General features: G+C 36.8%; 1 protein-coding gene across 1 annotated transcript in view; it reads left to right on the top strand.

Moving 5' to 3' along the window:
- The window catches only part of CDH9 (cadherin 9, type 2 (T1-cadherin)), a 43722-nt gene that overhangs the window by 14911 nt on the left and 4017 nt on the right, over positions 1-24794 (top strand). The window contains exons 3-9 of the mRNA XM_010132395.1: positions 5523-5642; positions 7777-7944; positions 11791-11978; positions 13288-13541; positions 15677-15813; positions 16671-16792; positions 24645-24762. Coding sequence (XP_010130697.1) covers positions 5523-5642; positions 7777-7944; positions 11791-11978; positions 13288-13541; positions 15677-15813; positions 16671-16792; positions 24645-24762 — 1107 coding nt within the window. The remainder of the gene's footprint in view (positions 1-5522; positions 5643-7776; positions 7945-11790; positions 11979-13287; positions 13542-15676; positions 15814-16670; positions 16793-24644; positions 24763-24794) is intronic.

Raw genomic sequence — 24794 nt, 5'->3', positions numbered from 1 at the left:
TTGCGTTTCTCTTAAATTTCTTTCAGTCACATTAGCAGGGATTACAGTCACTAGTTCTGTACACCACAGTAGTACAAAGTCTGTGATTCTGGGATAGGAGATCAGTGGGCAGCCAAAACAAAGGTACAGTACCCCTCCACAGGAGCTAGCACATCAACTGACTTCTTGATCAACCATTATGTGAGACAATATACACAAAAATAAGAGACAGCATGTTTTCAAATGAAATTAAGCTTCACCTCAAACCTATATGGAGGACTATTCAAAATCATACATTTGGTAAAATGTAATTTATGAACTACTACTTCTCCTGGTTTATGTCACATTTTTGTCTCCTCCTTTTTTTCTTTTTTATATATTTCTGTTCAATATATACAGCTGAATGACATTTGAAGTTCCTTCTTAATTTTCCAGTGTCATGTTATTGTTGCTTTGAATCTGGTTCTCCAGACCTGAAGTCAGGTTCTAAGTTGTCTTTATTTGTTTTTCTCAGTCATGCCCATTTATTTCTCTTCTAGCTCGGATGATTTATCTATTTATCTGTTGACACTTGCTCCTTTTCTGCTTTCACTTTTCCTTTTCCTTTGTTCTTACAAATCTTTCATGCTACCAACCTTCTGGCCTTTTCTGCATCAAAGAAAATGTAGTCTAGCAAAATCTCCACTAAATTGTGGCCATGTACAAAAGAGCAAAGTTCACTTTGCAGTTCACTATTCCTTCAGCTTTTCAGGTAGAATTGTCTTCCAGTCAAAACTTAAGCGTTATTTCTCAACCTTATTTACCCCTGCCCTTGGTATTGAAAGCAGTCTGAAGTGATGTAGTCCAACTGATGCAGTAATGGGATCCTTGGTAGTGAATTCTACGTGTTCCTAACCTTTTTAGGCTTGGGTAGTGCCATATGATTGCTTCTAGCTCATAATTTCTCCCGTACATTGCCTAAGGTAAGACTCCTATCCAGAGAGAACAACCTGTTCTAGGAAAAGAAAATCATTTAATACCTCTCAATATTTCTGTAGCTCACTTGAAATTTTACTCACGTCTTCAGCAGGGACATCCCCATAGTACGGCCACAGGAAAATAATCCTTGGAGTCATGCTGTCTGAGCAAATTACCTGTCCACTTATCTTTAGGCTTTTAGCCAAACAAATTTCCTAATTTTGCCTCCAGAGGTTTTCCAGAGCTCTCCCAAATCTTTTCGGCTTGAGAAAGTAATCCACTTCTAAAATCTTCCCTCCACGAATAAACTTGATGAACAGCAGATTGTCATTGTGCTTGAAAACAGGAAGCAAGCACAAGAGCTTCTCCTTCAGGGAGATAAAGTCCTTCCTGCCTCTCCGATTACCCCAGCTGGTCTTCTATTTCTGAAAATGAAACAGCCTTTCTGCTTTGAGTGGAGCTGTCTCTTAAACAGAGCTAGATGCACACACACACACACAGAAGTTCTCTAAAAATCAGAACTTTTTAATAATTGCCACTTTTGACAAAAGCTGACTTGATAAAATACAGAAAGGAAGCTGTCTGATGATGTGAAAATCATCCTTTTTTAGCAGTTTCAGATTTTTTATTTCCAAATTTTTGAAATCTTTTTATTAAAAGGCCAAAGCCTAAACCAAACATTGTATTTTTTTCTGACGTTCAAAATTTTGACTTGATATGGAATCCTACTATTAGAACAAATGTCAGAATCAAACGCAAAATGCATTTGAAGTTGAAGAATTCCCTTTGGAAAAGAAATCTCATGGTTCTGAATTATACTTAAATTCTTACCTGTCACTTTTTGATCCAAGGTTCACGGTGGAATCTTGAAACATACTATGCTAACAACATAATCTGCTCATTTTCTTCACCCAAGCTGAAGATTTCTGTTCAAAATGAAGATTACAGAAGAAATTATCAGTAAAAATAGAATTTTCAAATAGACAGAGATACATTCTTCTGACTGGCAGAAGCTTTTTTAATTCACATCAACCAAAAGATCCAAGTAGGAGCAAGAGTTGCATGCTGAAGAGTGTGAGTTTACATGAAAAGGTAGCAAAGCAGGTGCCTATCTCATCTGGTGGACGACCTCTTTTGCACTACAGCAGACATCTGCAAGCCATTTACTTCAGCTTTGCAATGCACTCTGGTATCGTGCTAGGAGACCTAATTATACCAGAGGGACTCTTTCAAAGACTGAATAGCACAAAAAAGAAACAAAAAAAAAGAAAGTAATTTAAATATAATTCAGAAAAGCATTTTCATTTCAAGTGCATTTTCAAATTAATATCTCACTCCTCATGAGTCCTAGAAATCTGTGTTAGTGAGACTCAGTTTGGACACTGAGTTATACTGCCCTAGATATGGAGTGACGCTCCCTCCAATTCAGTTTTCCTTTTTGGACTCTGCATTCCCACATACACATGCATGCATACACATGCACACAAAGACACTACTTACACAGATGTAGTCTTGATATATCTTTTCTCAGGTCATCTTCACCATTATCCCTCCGCATTTTTCTATCCTTACACTAGGTGTGTTGTCAAAGCACTTAAGCATCCAGACATACATTTAAGGAAAAAAAGAATTAATGCTGATGCTATAGCACTCATAATGCTTGGCAAATTCAACACGTTCAGCAAACTGCTGTTTCTTGCTCATTGTAGGCAGCTGTAGAGAGAATCTTTAAGAAACAAAGCCAAAAAAATCCAATCTGCAAGCTGTGTGAAAGAAGTATTGAGAATTCATCAAAACAAAACAAAACTAATAAGACAAAAAAAAAAAAAGGAAAAAAAACACTTACCTCTTGAGAACTCTGAGATGTAATTGCCATCCTGAGATGGGATAGACTTGCTGGTAGGATTGGATTGAAGTGTCCTTTGTTTTGCAGAAAAGCGATGTTATTACTCCTTAAACTGCTATTGTCTCACATCTTCTCTGTCATCTTCAACATCCGTTTGCTCCTATGGTATATTTGATCTCGGCTGGCTGCCGGATGCCCACTCAACTGCTCTCTCCCTTCTCCTCCTCAACAGGAGAGAGCAGGAGATCACTTACCAATTACCATCAGGGATGAAACAGACTCGACTTTGGAAAATTAAATTAATTTATAGCCCATTAAGAATATTGTGGAGTGGTGACAAACAAAGACAAAACCACCTTCCCTCCACACCCAGTTCTTTCCAGGCTCTACTCCACTCCATTTCTGCTCATGTTGGCATCTCTGGAAGTATCTCAGAGAGCTTCTAATTTCTAACCTATCAGCCTGATTCATGTTTTGCATCATGTTGACTTCTGCTGACAAATGTGGGCAAAAGGCTTGTGAGGTAATCTTGACTATAAATAAATTATTGATTAATACATCCACATTCTGTGATTACCATTCAGGTGGGAGTGAGGATAGGGCGTGGTTGCCTTTACAAAGATCCACACTGTTCTTGCCTCATTACCAATTACTTTGTAATTAGTACTGCATTCCTTTATTTCTCTGCTTTTCCTGGGTTTAATTTAAAAAAAAAAAAAGCATAGGCTTTAGCATTTTTTTTTCATCAGAACAGTAAGCCAGGAAAAGAGAGTTAATGTGCATTCAGTTGTTATGACCATACTCAAACTTCTGTGTCAGTCCCAAGACAGTGCCCAGATCAGTAGACCACAGCAATAAGTGTTCCTGATGAATATATTTTGGGTTTTTTGGGGGGAAGGGTGGGATTGACACAAACATTCCCTTGCTTCTTAACTTCTAGATGCTATAGTGGCACATGCTATAAGCATATGATTCTGCTAATGATTATTCTACATGTTTTATAAGCTAGCAAAAGATACTGACTCTCCTTTCCCTGTTAGTCTTGAGGAGGCATAGGATTTACCTTTTTTGCCTTTTTTTTTTGGTTTTGTTTTTGTTTTGGTTTGGAAACAGATAGGAATTTCACATTTCTGAAAAAATTTTTTTTCATCTTTTTGTCCAGATGAGCAGTTATGCTGGACAGTGTTAATGATAAAATTGTCCTTATGTATTCACTTCTTTGGTATTATCCTCACAGCTCAGCTTGGCACATGGATGACCTCTAACTTTAACCAGGCAAAAGGTCATCTAGATTACTGATGGCAAAATATTCCAGAGTTTGATGGACTGTGACAAAGCATTTTTACGACTTTGTTCTGCTGGTTTGTTGCAGAGGAAGAAGTATTCCTCCCCTTGTCACACTGTTCAGATACCTGAAATAGAATTGTTACTATTATGTAGGTAAAACTATTGTACGTAAAGCAGTATTATGTACTATGAGAAAACAGATCCATCTAACAGGACCTAATAATAACATTTGCTCTCATAAATCTGTTTGGTTACTCTGGATTTCTAATTTCCCCAATCTGTCATATACACTGAAGAGTGACAGTAGAGATGATTCACTTCAATTCCATTAGTCACAGGTAAAAAAGCAACTTCTAAATTTATAGGCAATACAGATTCTTGACTGCAAGTTATCTGGATGAACTTCAATTGAGAGGCTGAAGGTGAAGAAGAAAATCGGAATAGGAAATTATACCAATTGAATGGGCAGTGCTCACTAGACCTTTTTCTTATAAAGGAAGTGAGATACATAAAAAATACCCAGCCAAAAACAGGGTAAAGAACTTCGTAGTCAGCCTTCTGTCCTTGGCAAGGAGTTAAGTACCTTTACACTTGTAGCTATTGGACTGCCTGCATTTATCCAGACATTTGTCAGCTATAGATTGTGTTATCAAAATGTATCCTGACATCTTGAAAATTGTTTAGAAATAAAAGCTTGTGAAGGACAGTTTTGTCATTTTATATCTTACAAGAAAGGTTTTAGAGAAGCTTTCATTTGCTTCTAATCCATAAACTACACCAAATGTACAAAATAAGTGAATGCTAAAAAAATTTAGTTATTTTTTCATGGCAATTATTTGCCAAATAGGTGGGTAACTTTGATTAAGAGAGAAAAGAAACCCAGAATTTCTCATGGCAAAACCAAACTAATTTTTTTAAAGCATCTTAAAAATTACATGGGATGAGATATGATTTTTGATTCAGTCTGAATCAAATTCAGTCTGAATATTGGGGGGTTTATCATCTAAGCAGAAAATGGATATGGGGAAATTTGATTTAGGTTAATTTGCTGATTAAGGCAAACTTAAGAATCATTATGGTAATTTTCACATAGCAGCTACCTACCTTTTTCAGTGAATAGCTTCAACTGAAGTCAAGTTACTACCAGAGAACAATCTTCAAAATTATTTGATCACCAAAAAAACCTAATGCTGTGTTAGGCTTTAAAGACATGTGTCAATCCCTATGCTTTTACTCACACTTAACTGAAGCACGAATATGATAATGATTTTAGTTTTAGCCATGAGGAAAATGAGACTTTATTGTCCTGTTTTCTTGGGTAGGATAACACTGGATTTGTCCACCAAATGCTGTTCGATTTTTTAGTGAATTCAATACTGAAACAACTGTATGTGGTTTACAAGAAGTATGTGACTTTTTAAAGTCTGCTGATTCTTTGTTTGGTACCCTTTAGGCACATCTGTTATTCAAGTGACAGCCACAGATGCTGATGATGCCAACTATGGAAACAGTGCCAAAGTGGTGTACAGCATCCTCCAGGGACAGCCATATTTCTCAGTGGATCCAGAAACAGGTTAACAATTCATTCAGTCTTACTTACTGCAGGGATCAAGACTCTTTTCACCTGCATTTAAGTATTGAAATAGGTGTATGGCATCATATGACTTTCTCTAAATGGAAACTGGAATAACAAAAAAAAAAGTGCCTTTTTTGTTAAAGTAATATTATTGCAGAAGAAGGACTGCTTTACTTCACATAAATATAAGACATCTGGAAGACAGCAGTTAACTCTCAAAGTCAACAGTTCACAAAGGGTATAGAATATTGTAAAGTGTCCAAGTATTAAAGCTTATTTTACACTGCTTTCTGGGAATTCCTCTGTTTGTCTTTAAGAAAAGAAAAAAGGAGCTGGACAATTAAAATAGGGTTAAAAGAAAATCCCCAAAGGTAAATTAATTATTTCTAAATGTTCGTGATAGATTTTTGACCAGTGACAGTTTTTAACTCAACCCAACAGCTATTACAATTGAAGCAAGAAGCACTAATGCTTTTAAATTGTAAAGCACGAATGGAAGCCCATTTCACTGTTATGCAGGAAGTCAGAGAAGAGACAGACATTAAGGCGAAAAAGTTGTGTGAACTTTGGATATCTCTAATCTAAAATTTGGGTTCAAAAAAGCAACAAAACCCACCACTCTCCCTCTCTCCTATTCCTGAATGTTATCAAAATTGTTCTGATTTGAGAATTCAGAATTTAAATGCAATTATGCCCAGAATCCCTGAACTTTCTAATCCATTAAGCATGTTCAGATGACTGCTAATTCCCTTTTGAAACAAGTTTTTTAAATATAGCAAGGGCATTATATCAAAAAGATAGTAAGAGTCACATGGCTACGAGCATAACAATTATGCCTAGGATTAAAGTGTTTCTTTTTTTCCACCTTTTCCTATCTCTCTTCTTTTTCTCTTTTCTCCAATCCTCTACTCAAAACATCTTTACCAGGCATAAGCAGGGAAGCAGGACCAGTAGCACAAGGTCATTAACTGGTAGTAGCAGGTAGTTAAGCAGGCAAATGATTCAGGGGAGACCTGGGCTTTTATTTTGGATTCAGGGATTGTCTTTCATTTTTATCCAATTTGCTTTTTCATGTTACATATAGTAACAAGCCTAGGTATGATAATCAGAACCTGGTAGTCCTGAATCAGACGTAAATGCCAGAACCGTAGCCAGTAGACTACAATTGTTTTTTCCTGTGTTTCACTCTCTTTCTAGGAGAAGGAGTTTGCCAGGGTTGTGGGGGTTTGTTTTTGGTTTTTTGCCTAATACAAAATTTTCCATATCAAGTTTAGCTTGTAATGAGAGCTGCCTTCTGAGGTAGGAAAGGCAGGGGTGTGACTCTTCCAAGCAAAAAAGAACATTGTATTTAAATTCTCCCACTTCACAAGAGAAAACTCTCATCAATTCAACCTTGCAAAGCCATCACCTTTCTAAATCCCCCCAAAATAACCTCTGCTTGGTTTTCTTAAAAAAAAATGAAAATCAATGAAAAGGTCTTTTGGGCTCTGGATCGCAGGAGGATTGAGGTCACTTCTCTGTTCACGTCATGGGATTTTTTTGTTTTCTCACCTGAGGTGCCTACACTTTTTGTGTTGTGTACAAGGGTCTGAGACATTTATATTACATTTATGAAATTCTTGAGATTGGACATGCAAAAAAGATTTTCCAGCACTAATTGTTCAGTCTTGTCCAATAGCTGATTTACAGGGCCATCATGGGCATTAAATTCTATGATCTGTTACAGTCCAGAAGAATGAATCCAGGGCATGATTCAATAGAGCTCAGCCTTATGCTATAGTATCAAAACCTCACCAGAGCTGGAGACTGCAGAACGCATTAAAATAATGAGTATAGTAGATAAGATTTCATCAATTCAACAAATCTTTATATTTTTATTATTGAAAGAAAAATTAGATTGATTTAGCACACCACAGACAGTGAATAGTGTCTCTAATATTTTTTTTTTTCAATCACATTAAATCATCCATAGATTGAAAGACCCTTTGCGGTGTATCTTGGGTTTAGCTGCTGTAGATTAACGTCTGCACAGTGTATCTTACTTTTATCCATTTGAAAAACTCTAAGATTAAAAGGGGTGGAGTGGCTTCTCATTCACCTTTCCGTCTCTCCTTTTTCTCTCTTCTTCAAGGCGTAATCAAGACTGCATTACCGGACATGAGCAGAGAAAACAGAGAACAGTATCAGGTGGTCATCCAGGCCAAAGACATGGGAGGCCAGATGGGAGGACTATCAGGGACCACCACTGTGAACATCACTTTGACTGATGTCAACGACAATCCACCTCGCTTCCCTCAGAGTATGGAGCGTCTAATAGTTCCGTTGTTTTCCAAAGAACTTTTCTAAAATAATCTGTTTCACTGCTGCCATCTGGAATCTTCTTTTTTTTTTTTCTCTCTTTTTTTAATGTAAATACTAGCCCTGTGCTGTATCTGCTTATGTTGCAGCATTATTAAGGCAAATGAGAATTTCTGCTTTCGTTTTTTAAATTGTAAAATATTTCTTGAAATGCTAAGCTTACTTCCTATCCATACTCTGCTTACAAGAATGTGAGCTGTAACAGTAACATAGGTTAACTGCTGGGACTTGAGAGCCTTTAGAGGAATTTAATGGCAAAACATAGGGTTCAGTGTTTGAAGACACTTTTAGTTCCATATATTTAGGCAAGCAAATAGATCAGCAAATTTTCTAATGTACCACCTTGCACAGACAGAGTTGGTCAGGTGGTGTGATCTGCTGGAAGTCTAAGCATTGGTTTTACTTAGTAGTAACCTAGTTCATCTCTCGATGTTGAATAATTTTGATAATCTAGACCAGTTTGACACAATTAAGTTTTTTACAAATATCTCTGTAGAATAACAAATAGCAAACAACAGAAAGTTGCACAAAGCAGAAAGCTTCACAGTAGCATACGACAGAAATTTTCATCCTAGGCTACTGGTTTAAATCTAGTCCCAAATTGTTAAAATCAGTGCCTGATAACTGATAATAGGCTGCAGATAGAATAAATTCACAACTTCTGCTCAGTGCCTGCTCGAAAAATGTCCACGTTATAAAATTTGAATTGCTTGTTGGCACTGAATAGGGTCCTGACTGGCTCTCTTTACAGATTCACCACGGACTGAACAAACACAACTGATTTAGAAAGCTCTCCTGGACTTGAAGAAACTTGAAAAGCACTTCCGTACCATGGCAATAAGTACACTCAGAAATGTGTAAACAGGTCAACTTAGAACACATTTTTAAAAGCATTAGAAAACTCTGACAGTGTGGGAAAAAGAATTCTTGAAATTGCATATAACTTCTTTTATCTCTGTTCATGATAAAAAATTGCTTTTTAAAAAGAGGGAGGAAAAGAAGTACTGCAGTCCTCAGAGAAAATATAACCTGAAGTTAGACTCAGAGTTTACTTGCGGAGAATCACCTTCACAATGCAAACTCAAACAGAAGTTATTAACCATCCTTCCTTTCACACTTCAGGCACAGATACTGCTTAAACATATATAGCATGACATAGCCAATAATATTTTGGCAAATAGGAATTCTCAAACGTAAATTAGAATGCAGTGTAGCACATTGCATTGTAAGCTTCATTGCTGAATTATTAAATTAAATTAAAAAATAAAGAATGTAAATGCACAGAACAGTGAAAAAACTTAGAATTTTTGGTCTCCTTAGCCTTTGTTCCTTATGATTCTTTTCTATTAAGAATAGCTGAAACCTGAAATGTAAGGAAGTTCTGATTATTTCAATAAACTTTGGTCCTTAATTACAGAGAAATTTACACAATTTGATGCCTCATACATTATCATCTGTAGCCCTCTACTTTGAGCACCACTTAAACACGTTGGATGGGCTGTAGACCTGGTCTGGGATCTATGCAATGGTGCAATTTCAGTTTTGCTGATGACCCTTCCCTCTCATTTTCTTTCTTCTCAGAAAGGCGGTTTTCAACCCTTCCTAGGAAATCAAGCAGAGAGAAACATCTGGAGGTTTTGATTTCTTCTTAGACAGTCATGAATAGGGGCATAGCTTCAAAGGCCTATCTAGTTCTGGAAATCTGTTCCTTCCAAAACCAATTATCTTCTATTTTCTCTTATGTGAGGCAACAACAAGTGAAAATGTGGCAAAAAGCAGAGGGTGAATTGCAAAATGCAAGCAACAGGAGTTAACGTCAAGGTATTGAAGAAATAACAATTGATTTCTTAGAGGGACAGAAGAAAGGAAAATAGCAGAATACACTGTGAAGTACTCGTTGTTCAGACCAGGAGAAGGAAAGGAATTTTGGTTTATTTTTCTTCCTGAAGGGAACAATGGACAAAAGAAATAGGCTTAAACCGAATTTAAATTGCACCGTAATGAAAAACTTGCACATTTTGTATTCAATTGCACTCTAAACCAAATTATCTCTCTCTCATGCTGAAAATATGTGGCACTCTCACAGCACCAGAAAAATAAGGAATGTTTTCTGATGTAAAATCACTCGAAGGAGTTATTTATTCTGGAAGAAGTCATAAATAGCATGATTAAATCTGTTCTTACAGTAATTCTGGCTCACCTGCCAAACCCTTGATTTAGACCAAGCTTTCAGACTTAGTGTTTAGTTGCCATGAATCTTAACTTTCATCCCATTTTCAGCCTGATTTAAGGGGAAAATATGCATTTTAGGCTATGTGGATTACAGCCAAACAATCTACTGCTGAGTTTTCACTTACAACCTTGAATTTGAAACAGCAAATACAATTTAGCATCAAGCGTTAGTTTCCATTATGTTACACATCTATACAAATATAAGGTATTTGCAGTGACACTCTTGTACTTAGTCTGTTCAATTGGGCATGGAAACTCATTCAGCGCTCAGATGTTTGCTATACTCCTTGTACTTAAAAGGAAGCTTCAGGACTCTTAAAGTGTCTTAAAAGAAAGCAAAGGACATATAAATATAGGAAATAGGTTAGTTGCAAGAAAGGTATTTGACCTAAAAGTCAGTAAAATTTACTACAAGTCAGTAAAATATATACAGGTTCTTGTTGAGCCCTTAAAATAAGGATTGTGCATTTCATGAGGGGCTAATTTTGTCAGACGCTTTTCCAGTGCTACTACTTTACTCAGTACATTAATGTTAATTTATATGAGAAAACAGATCATAAGAAGCATCAGATTCTGGAACGTCACATGTAAAATGCTGAATATACCAGTAGCAAATAACTGAAAATACTTATTTGAAAACATTTGTGTCTTGCTGGTGATGAAAGGTCTTCACTGTCTAGTTCTGACTGGCCAAAAAACTCATCAGATTAATACTTTTTCTGCAACAGTATGTCTTTATAACAAGATTTTTATTGCAAATGTCAGAAAATACATGTAAATTCATTTTTTATACACATAGGCAAGAATAAAATATCTGCGTAATCAGAATTCTTTCTAGCAAACCCTGATTATAAAAACATTAGATGAAACCAACCATTGAAGGAGCAAAAAAGTATATGCAGAGTAAATTAAAGGAAATCTGCATGTATCTGCATTTCAATTAACTATAGCAATTAACATGAACATGTATCCAAATGCTCTTTACCATGACTCTTTAGTATGTACTACAAATAATGGATGAGTGAATACTTTCACACAGAACACCTACAAATCTTGAATAAACCTTTCAAAATAAATTTTAAAAAGCCTATTTTATTTTAGTCTCTTTCCAAAATCCACACTGATTTATACAACTCTTGTACCTTGAGAAAACAAAACAAAACCCCCTACTACTTCTAAATGTATCTGGAACTGACAGGAAAAAAATATGTATATACTGTTAAATAATCAACACTAAAACTGGTGCTTTATTTTTGAGGTTTTCTGTTCCTTATAGGTGAAGAACAAAAAACAAAAAAAAAAACAAATAACAACAACAACAAAACATTAAAAATCACAGTAGTAAATGGCTTTGAAGACTCACTTCAAATTTGTGTGACAGTTTGTCAACCAACTCCAAACCTTGTTTTAAAGTTTAGTATGGTGACTAACAGCATTTTTCTTAAAGTGTTTCAAACTTAAAGTTACTTAAAAGATCCAGGTCACATTGAACATGTTTATTACTCAGAAGAACAACACTTCTCCAAACAATGAATGCTTGATTTCTCTCTTCCAGGCACCTACCTGTTCAGCTCTCCCGAGTCTGCTCGACCTGGGACTCCCCTTGGCAGAATTAAAGCCAATGACCCTGATGTGGGTGAAAATGCAGAGACTGAGTATAGCATCTCCAACGGGGATGGATCAGACATGTTTGATATCGTCACTGACAAGGACACACAGGAAGGGATTATAACTGTCAAAAAGGTTTTTTTTTTCTCCCTTTCTTTTATATGTACTTAGCTCTCCAGGTGTTAAGGTTATTTTTCTTCATTCGGGGGAAGGGACGGTAGATCTCACAAGGGGTCAGACTGCCAAGGAGTTGTTGTATTAGTTTTGTTCTCTTTCCTCAGCAGATGTCTGTTATTTTCAAGTCTTGAGGGAAATTTAGTGGCATGTCACTTCACATAAAGCAATATTTCAGTGGTTGCTGCCTGTTCAATATATATACTCTCACACACAGTACTTTCAAATTAGGACTGTGAAAACCTGGAGGGGTTCAGTTCACAGTGGGCTTTGTCAGCTGAATGCTGCGGTAAGGCTCAGAAGGGTTGGAGGCTCACCTGAAGTTAGATGAACATACACCTCCAGTGCTGAAGTGTCCCTCTAATCCGTTCAACAGCCAGGTATCTCCAGCACTTAAAATCTGTCTTTGTTTAAGTCCAGCCTTTGCGAAACTTAAAATTGTTACGTATTCTGTCAATGGGAATCCAAAGAGCAAATACATGGGCAGAAATTTAATTCAAAATACCATCTTGGATGGATTTATTGGTTGCTTTTTAGTATTCAGATTGTTAAATTCTGAGCAATATTTTCAGGTCTATTCTTACTGAGAATATAGGTAACAATTAATTGATATCTACGCATATATATAAATATAGGTCTGTACATTTATATTTGGAAACATTTTTATGCACGCGCAAGCATGTGTTTGTGTGCACATATCAATATATATATACATTTGCATACGTGGATATGGATAATATAACTGTCACATAGACTGGAAATCAGATTTCATAGTCTTTCTTTTCACTCTGTAACATGGAGACCAGGGACAGGTCTGGCTTGCTCTTCATGCAAAATAGGCAAGGGTAGATGGTAATGGGGGAGGAGTAAAGAAAAAGAAAATAAGACAGAGAGTGTTGAAGAGCTGGGATAATTGTTCTTTTTCCTATCAATGAGACAAGACAAATAAGACATTTAGCAACTCCAACTTGTGAATTGATCCAACTTCCCTATTTCTTCTTATTTTTCTGTAGATTTACCCCTCCTGGTTTTCCAGGAATCTGTACAAGTAGTAGGCATAGGGATCATAATTGCCTTGCTGTGCTACAATAATCTTTATTTTTCTTAAACTTAGAACAAGCCCTAATATACTCTACCTTCTCCAAGAGACATTAAATTTTAGAGCTTCAGCTCCTAAAAATGTCTACAGTTCCAATCCAGCATTACAAAACTGACTCATATTTCTTACAAAGTGACACATTTTTCTCTATTATTATTATTTGCTCCCCAGCATCTGGATTTTGAAAACAAGATGTTATACACCTTAAGAGTGGAAGCAACCAACACTCATCCTGATCCTCGTTTTCTTCAGCTGGGACCATTCAAAGACACAGCTTTGGTCAAAATTTCTGTAGAAGACAGAGACGAACCTCCAGTGTTCAGCAGACCCTGGTATTTAATAGAGGTAGATGAAGATGCCAAGGAAGGAAGCATTATTGGGCAAGTTGTAGCCCAAGATCCAGATGCAACAAAGAATGCAGTAAAGTAAGCCATCAGACAATATAAAATACTTCAGATGGGGTCAAGTCTCAAGTACAAAGAATGATGAGAGTGCAATGAAGTAGGAGACCACTTGAGCAATTAAACTACTGAAAAGTGTCAAGGAGAGAAATAACTATGGGAGCTTGTGAAGGCAAAGACAGTTAACTGTGAGGGGTATGCCTCTGAAGGACAGCCTATAGGCACTAGGCAAAAAGAAAGCAGAGGTCAGAATTGAATTGGCATCATGTTCTAGTACTTTCATCAAGTTCTTTATAAGGTTATACTGTTATACCACATTTCTAGCAGCAAACTTAAGTAAAAGCAGATGACATCACGTTAGGCAGGTGTGTCAATCTACTTCAGGCTAGGAAGGCTCTACAGCGGGATCTGGACAGGCTGGATTGATGGGCTGAGGCCAATGGTATGAAACTCAACAAGATCGAGTGCCAGATCCTGCACTTGGTTGTTACAACAACCCCCTGCAATGCTACAGGCTTGGCAGAGTAGCCTGGAAAGCTGCCCAGTGGAAAAGGACCTGGGGGTGCTGGTCGACAGCTGGCTCAGCATAAGCCATCAGTTTGCCCAGGTGACCAAGAAGGCCAACAGCATCCTGGCTTGTATTAGTGTGGCCAGCAGGAGTGGGCAAGTGATTGTCCCCCTGTACTCAGCACTGGTGAGGCCACAACTTGAATACTGTGTCCAGTTTTGGGCCCCTCACTTCAAGAAGGACATTGAGGTGCTGGAGTGTGTCCAAAGAAGAGCAAGAGGCTGGTGAAGGTTCTAGAGCACAAGTCTTATGAGGAGTGTCTGAGGGAACTGAGTTTGTTCAGCCTGGAGAAAAGGAGGCTGAGGGGAGACCTCATCTGAGGTTGTAGAGAGGTGGAGGTCAGTCTGTTTTCCCAAGCAACAAGCAATGAGAGGGAATGGCCTCAGGTTGCACCAGGGGAGGTTTAGGCTGGATATTTGGAAAAATTTCTTTACAGAGAGGGTGGTGAAGCATTGGAACAGGCTGCCCAGGGAAGAGGTGGAGTCCCCATCCCTGGAGCTATTTAAAAGATGTGTAGATGTAGTGCTTAGGGACATGGTTTAGTGGTGACCCAGTGCTGGGTTAACAGTTGGACTCGATGATCTTAAAGCTCTCTTCCAACAAAAACTATCCTGTGATTCTGTAAAATACTCCGAATGATGTACTTCAATGGTCTCAGTTCATTGATAGCAATCAGCCCCCTTTACCTTCATAATCCCCTAGATTGTCTACAGTGTTCCATAGATTAACTGTTTAACAAATAGATTATATTAAGTAAGAAATGATTGCAAGAAAGTCGTAAGAGTTCAGTGCTGTGAAACTGCTGTAGTTAGCCATCTGCTATTATTATTTGCAGTGACAAACACAACACTGAACTTTTACCATGAAACTCATTAGGAAACCCGATTTCTGCATTTCTGAATGAATTTGCTATGTCATGCAGTGGTACATTCAGAGGTAGGAGATGTGAGAGGAGGAGGAAAATAAAATATTTTAATCTATGTACAACATCACCATTTAATCTGACAGTGACTGGTAACTACTAGGCTAATTAACAAAGACCTGTAAAACAAATTTTTCTTTGCTGGAAATTAACAAAACAAAAGCAAATGTCATGAAATAAGATTTTAAAACTTTCATCTTAAACAACAATTATTCCAAAGATTTTCTGGTGATTTTTCTGGTCCCTATGACGTGTCAAAGACATCTTGTTATAAATTGATACTTAATTATATCTGCAATGTGTGTTCTTCGATGGCTGAGTTCTCCAGGAAACAATTAATTTGAACAAATATAATCTAAGAAAGTTCACTTTTAGTTGTTATTCCAGCATTCACTTTACAAGCTAAAATGTAATCTCAAATATCAATCTAACAAACTGCTGACATAAATAGTTTGCTCTTCATACCGCTCACTAGTCTTAAAAAACTGTTTCTCAGTATTTGCAACATGCTGCACTTCTCAGCCAGCTACAGAAAAGCTTAGCTTAATTGTAAAGTAAATGTTCTTTCTTAACCACAGTTAAAATCAGAAAACCTGTAGAGATGTCTAGAGAGCTAAGCTAGAGACTGTAGAGGAGACAGTGATGCTTAGTTGTGCTGTACCTTGACAGATATTCTGTGGATCGACACACTGACCTTGACAGAATATTCAACATCTATTCAGGAAATGGATCCTTATTCATCTCAAAGCCACTTGATCGGGAAGAAACTCCCTGGCACAACATCACTGTCATAGCAACTGAAATCAGTAAGTCGGAGATCATTTATCTCAGAACACTGGAACTGAGAAAAGACTGAAGTCCTACAGTATCTATGATTTATCTCATTTCATTAGTTTTGCCCCTATTCAGATATTATCAATAGTCAGAGTATCTTTAAATGCACGTCCAAAAGTTCAGTTTACTACTTTGGAGTCCATTTGTGTTTAACAGTCTGGGAGCTGGGTAATATGGAGCAATGAATTATATCCTCATTTTTTCAGGAAGACTGACACATTTTCCTCACAGATGTTTCTTCGTTGTTTGGTTAAATACAGTATTCATTTTCAGTGTGTGTACTGTGAGATGTATCTCCAGTGATGTCTTGACCTTGGAAGTCAAATTTGTGAAGACAAATTGATGATAAGATCTACATATCTCCTCTCTTTGTTTTGGGTTTTACATTTTGGGGAGAAAGAAAAACTTTGGGTTTGGAGTTTTTTGTGCGGTGGTGTTGTTGACTGACACTGTTTAAGTGCTATACTGATTTGAACAAGTAAATGTTCTTGACAGTTTGACCTCAGGAAACAGCTTTTGCAATGAATCATTTACTGCACTGATGTCTGGAATATAAGTCGATAACAACTCAGTGACCTATTTTTTAATGCAAATCAATTTAAGTATATTATTTCAATATATAAATGCTATAATTGAACAATTTGTTTCAAATGTAAATAGAGATTTATGCATATGGAATGTATAAAAGAAATATAATTGTTCTAATATAATTTATAAAAACTAATGTATCTAATGTCTGTTGGGGAAAGTATATTAGTTAATTGCAGGTCTTTTCATAAACATAGACTGTAAATCTTTGTGTTAAACACAAATTATTTTCTTCTTTCAGATAATCCTAAACAAAGTAGCCAGATACCTGTCTTCATCCGGATTTTAGACATAAATGATCATGCACCAGAATTTGACAAATACTATGAAACATTTGTTTGTGAAAATGCAAAAGCAGGACAGGTAAACAAATACTTATGTTACTGAAGAACTTGTAATGAAACTATCCTGGAATATCATCATGAAGTCTTCAATGTATATTAATTTGAACAACTGCAAACCAACCCAGCTTCTTTCTTCTCTCACTTCTACAGAAACTACCAGTTGATTCAAAAAAGGAGATAAAAGATGACGGATTTTATCCTAGTATAATAACATAACTTATAATACAAAATTGTATTTTAAGGTGTTCTTTCATTTCTAATATTAGAAAATATTTTTCAGAATTGGTTGTACATAATGTTAGAAAACCCTTTATACTCTTCCATAATCCCATTTCTTTCCAGATATTTGTTTCAAAACCTTAGCTAATATAGCCACATCTTCAGGTTCACAAAGCGTGAAAATCTTTAATTATGCTTCAGCAAAGGAGATATAAAAAATGAACTTTTGGAAAAAAAAAAAGATAATGCAACTGGTTACATTGTAAGTTAAACTTCCATTTAGAATTGAGTTGAATTTGATCAAAGCTTATGTATATCCCTTTCTAAACTATCTCATCAATTCTGTAATAATCTAAAAAGAAAATAACAAGATTTGTAGAGAAAATAAAGTAATAAATGGGAACTGAGAAAGGAGGTAGACCAATGGAACTCAAACTAAGATATTACAGAAATCTTTTAATATTACAGCCAAAGTCTATTTATGCTAATGCCAGTCAGCCTTTCAGTTTTAAATCCTGCGAAGAAAGACATGATTGCTGTTTTTTTAATTCTGAAAGTATTTATCAAAGTACTGGATTTAGTAGCAGATTGGATATCTCAAATTTGACTTTCAAGTGTGGGTCTAAGTCCACACATGGGCCTCTTCTCTAGACTAATGCATTTTTGAGTGGAATAAAAAGCTTGAGATCACCATTTTCAGTAGCACAAATCTGAGTAGGTTCCTAGTCTGGTGGAGAGAAGCCAGGACGGAGCCCTAACTCAGCTTAGGTCTGTCTGTGTCTCACTAGTTTTATGCTGACATCATCCAACCAAAGTTGGATAGCTTCACATAAAGTATGTGGAAAGGATTAGAATGTAGCGTATTTTGATTGTCCTTAGAGCACAGTGACCATACAACACTTGAAGGCTTTACAGGGCTAGGGGATATGGGTACACATCACAAAGCATGCTCATGTTTTACCTTGGTCTCTGCCCAGCGTTGTATTTAACATAGTTGTGGGAGTTGCAATGAAAGTAGCATAGATGGTACTTGAGATAAGCCTAGAATTTCAGGTCCTGCAGAACTCTAGATGGAGCAAGAACATGCTATTGAAATCATACTTTATGAATGGCTTAACAGATGAAAAAAACAGCACTAAAAAAAAAAAAAAGAGAGACCAAAAAATAGGGAGACAAAGAGGATACAGGGGATTGCTGGACTTTGCATTCTATTCTACTTAATTTTCGTTCACTGCATCCAATACTGGAATTTAGACAAATGGGTTGGAAAGAGGACGCTTTGAGAGAAATCATTTGGATTTGAAGAAGTACTTGACCATTATTTTAATTTTTTTCAAGAAAGACTTAGTATTTGATGCGAATTACATAAATAAAGGAATATATGTATCAAAGACAGTGACTAGACTAAAAGAGCTGAAGGTATTATAATATCAGAAAAATGAACAAGGAGTACCTTTCAGAGCAACTGAGATTTATGGTCAGAACACTGTGTCTTAACCAGCAGAATAAATTGTCACATAAGAATACCATGGAAGTCTTACAGAATGAGCAAAAATTCCCTAAATTTCTGGTTATTGTACACTCATAGTTTTGTTTTATGATTTATAAGCTGGTTTTCCAGGTGGAATACATGCAGATAATTCTAGCAATTAATTTCAAACAGCTGGCATACGACCTAAATTCTGTTTGTGCAACAAAATCTCTTTGCACAAGATGAAATTGGAGGCAAAATCTCAGTGTAATGATAGCAAAGTGAGTCACGTGCTTTATTTGCATAAAACAAAGAAAGCTTCCAAATGAAGATCTCTTTGCACAAGATGAAATTGGAGGCAAATAAAATCTCAGTGTAATGACTGATAGCAAAGTGAGTCATGTGCTTTAATTGCATAACACAAAGAAAGCTTCCAAATGAACATTTCATTGGAATTAATCAAGTGCAATTTTATCAGGTTTTTAACAAATTTTGTCAGTTTTTTAACCAATTTTAACCAAGTTCAATCCAGGCATACCACTTGTCAGTTTTCTTAACCCAATTTCCATCTACTACTTGATGAAATATCCATTAATGTGTAAAATTTTGTCTACTTGATAAATATCCACTAATGTGTAAAATTTCATTTACCTTTCTGGTAAACAGTAACAGATGACAGAAGGCAATTAGACAGGCATATTCTTATTCAGACCTCCCTTACCAATGTAATTCCAGGAATTCAATATAATTCAAGGAACTATTTTCCCTAGTTGCAAGAATCCACCAAAATACTAAAAAGACAGCGTTCATCAAATGTAGCTGCAGAAGAATGACAGAGCCAGACCGTCCCGTTTGTTAACAACTGGGCTCCGCAAGACAGGCATATGAGTTCCTATCTGGACATTTACATATAGCTGACTTAGTGTTTCAGACTACTTTCAGTATATGAGACTTTCAGTATGATACTCTCAGTATTTGAGACTACTTTTATTTTGGTGCCTAAAAATAGCAATGAATGTAGAGATACAAACTTGAATATTTTGGTCTGCTAAGTTCTATGTAGCCTGTGTTGCCTGAGCTTAGCACTGCCCCTATAATGCAGCGAAGATATAGAATCATATTGTGTTCATTTAGAACTACTCCACATTATTTTAGGTATCACCTAAAGCAGCTGTCTTATTAGAATAATTATTGATTACTGGCACATCACAGAAGAGCTTCTACATCTGGTTCCCATAACAGGACAGCCGGACTGAGCAGATAAATACATATAGTTAATTCTTTTTTTTTTGACCTAGCTATAATCACACTGGTCTCAGAATCTCAGGTGCATCAGAAAGCATTAGAAAGCAGTCAGAATGATCAAATACTGCTCTCTGCCACCAAGTGACATTACTCATTCTCAACATGAGCAGATATTGGAGGCTGCAATCGTTGTGTTTTTCAGACAGCCTTAAGAGGGTCAGAGAAGAGAAAATTCTGCAGTCTCTCCTCCTCCCCTGCCACTCTTTTGTCTCCAAACAACAATGGTATGATTGAGGAGAAACATTATTACTACAGGTGCATAAACAACTACATTCATTAGGCTGGAACAGATTTGTTGCCATGCAAGTCCGGTTCCACTGGCTAACACGCAGGATAAAGAAAATCATGACACAGTCTGCCCCTTGCACAATTTTGAAATCCCTAATCATTTGTGGTAGAGTTCCAGGCACTGTTGTGAGGAAGGCTCTGGTACAAGCTATCTCTTCTCCAAGAAGATTTACTTGAAAACGAGACTGATTCAACTGAACAGTTTGCTAGTAACAATTCCCTAGCTAATTCCAACACCCATCAGTAATAATATTTACAAATGCTATATTCTTACGTGCCATTTATGTGCTCTCAGGTGTCAGAACAGAAAAAGTTTCTTTCCTAAGTAATAATATTTACAAATGCTATATTCTTACCTGCCATTTATGTGCTCTCAGATGTCAGAACAGAAAAAGTTTCTTTCCTGCTTCAGAAATGGAGCAGATTTTTCTTTTCATTAGCTTCCATGCCCTCCTCCCTTTTTTAGATGGAGCAGAAACGGATCATATTATTCATGTGGTCATTGATAAGTATCAGTCACGAGTTGTTTGTGCATTGTAGCTGTGTTCTCTAGGTAGACACCTATTGGCTTGATCTAGTGAGAGACCCAGGCTAATACTCTGTCTCTCTTCAGAAGTAAGAATTGGGGTTCAAGAGGGAATTTTCCAACTTATGGTAAGCATTCTGTTTGGCTTTAAAACTGCCAACACATTTGTGGAACAGACCCAAGACTTGAAAACCGAACTGCTTTGCATTACCAAACATGAAGCTTTGCTAAGTGTTAGGCATTTTAGAACATTTCTTAAGACATTCTTAAGTCCCATGGTTGAGCCCACAACACAAGTTCTTTCTTCCCCACAAATGCAACAAGTGCACAGGGACCCTTGTTATTTCAGCATGTTCCCACTTAGCTTTTACTCACTCTCTGTCTTTAAGAGCTTGAAGAAAACAGGAGTGCAGGTTACATCTAGGGATGTACCAGATACTCATAAGGAATGTCACTGAGCAGTCTATTCATCCCCAATCACTTTTTTCAGAGATGAGTATGAATAGCTATAAAATAGCTTGAACATAAACTGAATTCACAATTTTGACTGTGATGTAAGTCATGGCCTTAAAAACACAGTATCCAGGAGGTAAGAAAAACACACAAACCAGTATTGAAACATTTCCATATACAAAAAAAATGATGCCAGTGAGAAAGAGTTCCAAACTCTTTAACAGAATACCTGGCTCCATCATGACAGAAATTCTTCAAGATTTTTTTCCTACGGGAATAATTCCTCAGTCACAATTCATCTTACATTGTCATGTTGCTACAAACACTTTGTCCTGAGTGTAAAAGAGAAAACTTTATGTCAATGCCTAAGTACAAATTTTCAGTACACTCAAAGACAAGTGACCCCTAAAAATCTGAATTTACCAAACAAGATCTAGTCACAAGTATGAGACCGTTACTTTAAACACACAGATTTGCATGTGCATGTGCACACACAACCCTTAAAATAATGACAACAATGCTGTATTTTCCAAATTGTGCTCATTCGCATGGGAGACTGTGGAAGAAAGAAAAAAATGGGAATGCTTTCTGTCTTCTCTAAGCCTGGTAAGCTAGAAATATATTTAAATAACTCTTCCCTTATAAATCTTACAATGTCAGAGATCTTTCTCTGATCTTCTGGTGAATTGTGATCATAACTCAATTGTCCCTAACTTCGTCTTCAAAGTGGCAGGATAACTTTCCAACATGAAATTACAAAATGTACATGAAACAGTACTAAATTTTTTCATACAACTGTGATACTTCAAATAAAAATAGCCACATCTCTTTCATTTCTGCGGTGACTGTCATTAGCATTCTCTTTTATTTACCACCGTATAACTGAAAATCCTTACTTAGATAACATTTCTAATTTCCTTTCACCTATTCATCATTTGGAAAAATTCACCTGCGATCATCCATTCTCATTGTTCTTTTATCCTCCTGTCTTTCCTGGTGGAAGAACAGCTGGTTCTCAATTTATGCAGCCAATAGTTAGAGCAAGTAATAAGCTAGGGGAGCTTTTTTCTTTTTCAGCCTTACCCTCAAGAATAAGTTTTCAATGTAATTAGGTTCCTCCATGCCTGGCACAATTGTCCTCCTCCATGTGATTTGCACATGAAGGGAATCAAATCCAGATCCTACAAACACCCCACTGATTACACCTCAAAAAGCCCGAAGATACTCAACTGCAATATCTGGTAGCTATTATATCAGGATGTTTTCTCTTTGAGTTTTTCAGCAATTAACTGCACAAATATTATCACATTCTGATTTTCTCTTTGGTAGCTTTACACATTTTCTGTCTTTTCAAATGTGTAAAAATATGAAAGGAAAATTTTCCTATTTCAATTTGGTCATTTAGTTCTATCAGAAGGAATTATTGTTTCTGGTAGCAATATTACATTTTTTCATTAAACAATGCAAAACTAAAATTAAGCTTCTGTGTTGCCACTCTCAGAGGTAGATTATGGCAAAGAAAAAAAATGGCACGTTGGAAAAATCTTGGCATAATCATAAACTCAGCAACATACTGCACGGGTCACTTTGCCATAAACGAGGATTTGGCTAATCTTGGGAAAGAGCTAGAACTTAAATTTTTTTTTTTTTTAAATCTAAAGAGCAATGATCGACAAGTACTTTAAGAGTGAAGAGACCTTAATATGTAGTTATTATTCTAATCACACATAGAAAACTGCATAATCCTGCCTTCAGCATAATCAAATCCTTTTGTACAAGGCTGATGTTCACAACTCACATTTCAGGTTCCTCAGTATGTCACAAAAATAAAAAGAAAATTATTTTTCTTAAAACTTCTTTTTTTTTTTTTTTTTTTAGAAAAAGAAAAAAAAGCAACACCCTCTGAAAAAGAAAATTATTTTTCTTAAAACGTTTTTTTTTTTTTTTTTTTTTTAGAAGAAACTGCCAGGAAGTGAATGAGCCAAACTCCAACCTCTCTACTTTTTTGGTTTGGTGTTTTTTTCCTATAACTTAATATTATTAGCTGTAATAAAAGCATCCCAAAATTAACTAGAAAAAATGGGCCAAATACTCATTTTGCAGTGCAGCATTAGCAGCAGCAGGTTTCTGAATGATAAACACTTCAGGTTTTTTTTGGTAGCCATATAATTATGTTTGTCTAATACAGTGCTCCATCCTGAGAGATGCTAAATACCCTCCAAAACGTAACTGTATTCCCAAGACCCACTCAAGCTGATGTTCAGAGACAGCATATAAGAAAAAGGCATTTCTTACTTGATTGCTGCAGAGCTTAAAAATTGTATCAGTGTTACTTGTCAATTACTGTATTTCTTGAAGTAGTCATGCTGTACTTTCCCTGGAAATATCAGAAAAACAAGCTGCAAAGTAAGGCTTTGATAACAACTGGCTTTGATGTCTGTGGGATTTCGAGATGCTCTACACACTGGGAAAGCTTGAAAACCTCAAGATAGGCATTGGCTCCCTCATGGCTTTGAAAGAAACGAGTCTGACTGCTGAGCTCTTTCTGCCGCTAAGTTGAGGTGCCATGGGAACTTGCCTGTACTGAGTTGCAGTGTCCTCAGCTGAAGCTTACTCCCATTCTCATGCCACCAAGCTTTGTCATCTTGTGATTGGACTCAGATATGCCCTTGCAAGCCAAGGTGGAGTATGGGTCACTCTCCAGTGCGATACCCACTAGGGAGTGCAAAGGACAGAGCAGTCGTTGGTACAGCTCACTTGAGGTACTACGACTCATTCAACCTGGCATGGCTTTATCTGTTGCAAGTCATATCACAAGTGACAGCTACTCCCAGGTAGCTTTTCCTTCCTCAGTTCTGCAGCTGTTTTCCTTTGCCTCTATCTATCCGTCTAGCAGCACACAGGTGGAAAAAGAGACAACTTGCTAGCGTGTATGTGTCTCAACATACACATGACTACACATATTTGCACATGTTTTGATGCATCAGGAAAGCCTGTGCAATCCAGAGGTGCTACTGAAGCCTCTCTTTTTTAGTCTACCTTACTCTGACCCTATGCTGACAGTATTACCACTTCTTCCCAGCAGGGCTTGAGTGGCCCTGTTAGGGCAGCCGTAAAGCTCCATAGCCTGAGGTTTCAATTTAGGAGGGAGTAAAGCATCTCTTTTTATTACCTCAGGAGAATCAAGCTTCCTCTCAGTGCAGTACTCCAATTTATTGCCAGGAGCAGATGAGGTGGACTGGGAATTTGACCCACTTAACAACTGGTTTACACACTACTCCGTGTTATTGCTACATGAGGCCACAGGAGGTTTATGACTTATTCAGAAGGGCAACTGTTTCTGTATCCCTGCAAGATACTGAGTACAAATCAAAGCACACAGCTGTCTTGCAGTGAGGACTGTTCCCTTTTTCATCTTCCATCCTGTGTTTAAACAATAAACCAACAATTTACTCACTGTAACCTCTCTTGTGTTTATGTGGGGAACACTTGGCTTAGGACATCATTTTGTCTCAGATATTCATTGGATTTTTACTGGACATGAAAAGCGGAAACATTATTTCAAACAAAAGATTTCTAAAATAGCATGAAATACTGTTTTCTTTATAGCTGATACAGACCGTGAGTGCAGTTGACAAAGATGAGCCTCCCCAAGGACACAAATTTTTCTTTGAGTTGGTGCCAGAATTTGCTGTTCATCCAAACTTCTCCATCGTAGACAACAAAGGTAACTGCTGGCCAGTAACAACCTCAGCACAC

Source organism: Buceros rhinoceros, unplaced genomic scaffold (genome assembly GCF_000710305.1).
Source record: "Buceros rhinoceros silvestris isolate BGI_N320 unplaced genomic scaffold, ASM71030v1 scaffold8573, whole genome shotgun sequence".
Lineage (NCBI taxonomy): Eukaryota > Metazoa > Chordata > Aves > Bucerotiformes > Bucerotidae > Buceros > Buceros rhinoceros.
This window is presented reverse-complemented; position numbering and strand designations above follow the sequence as displayed.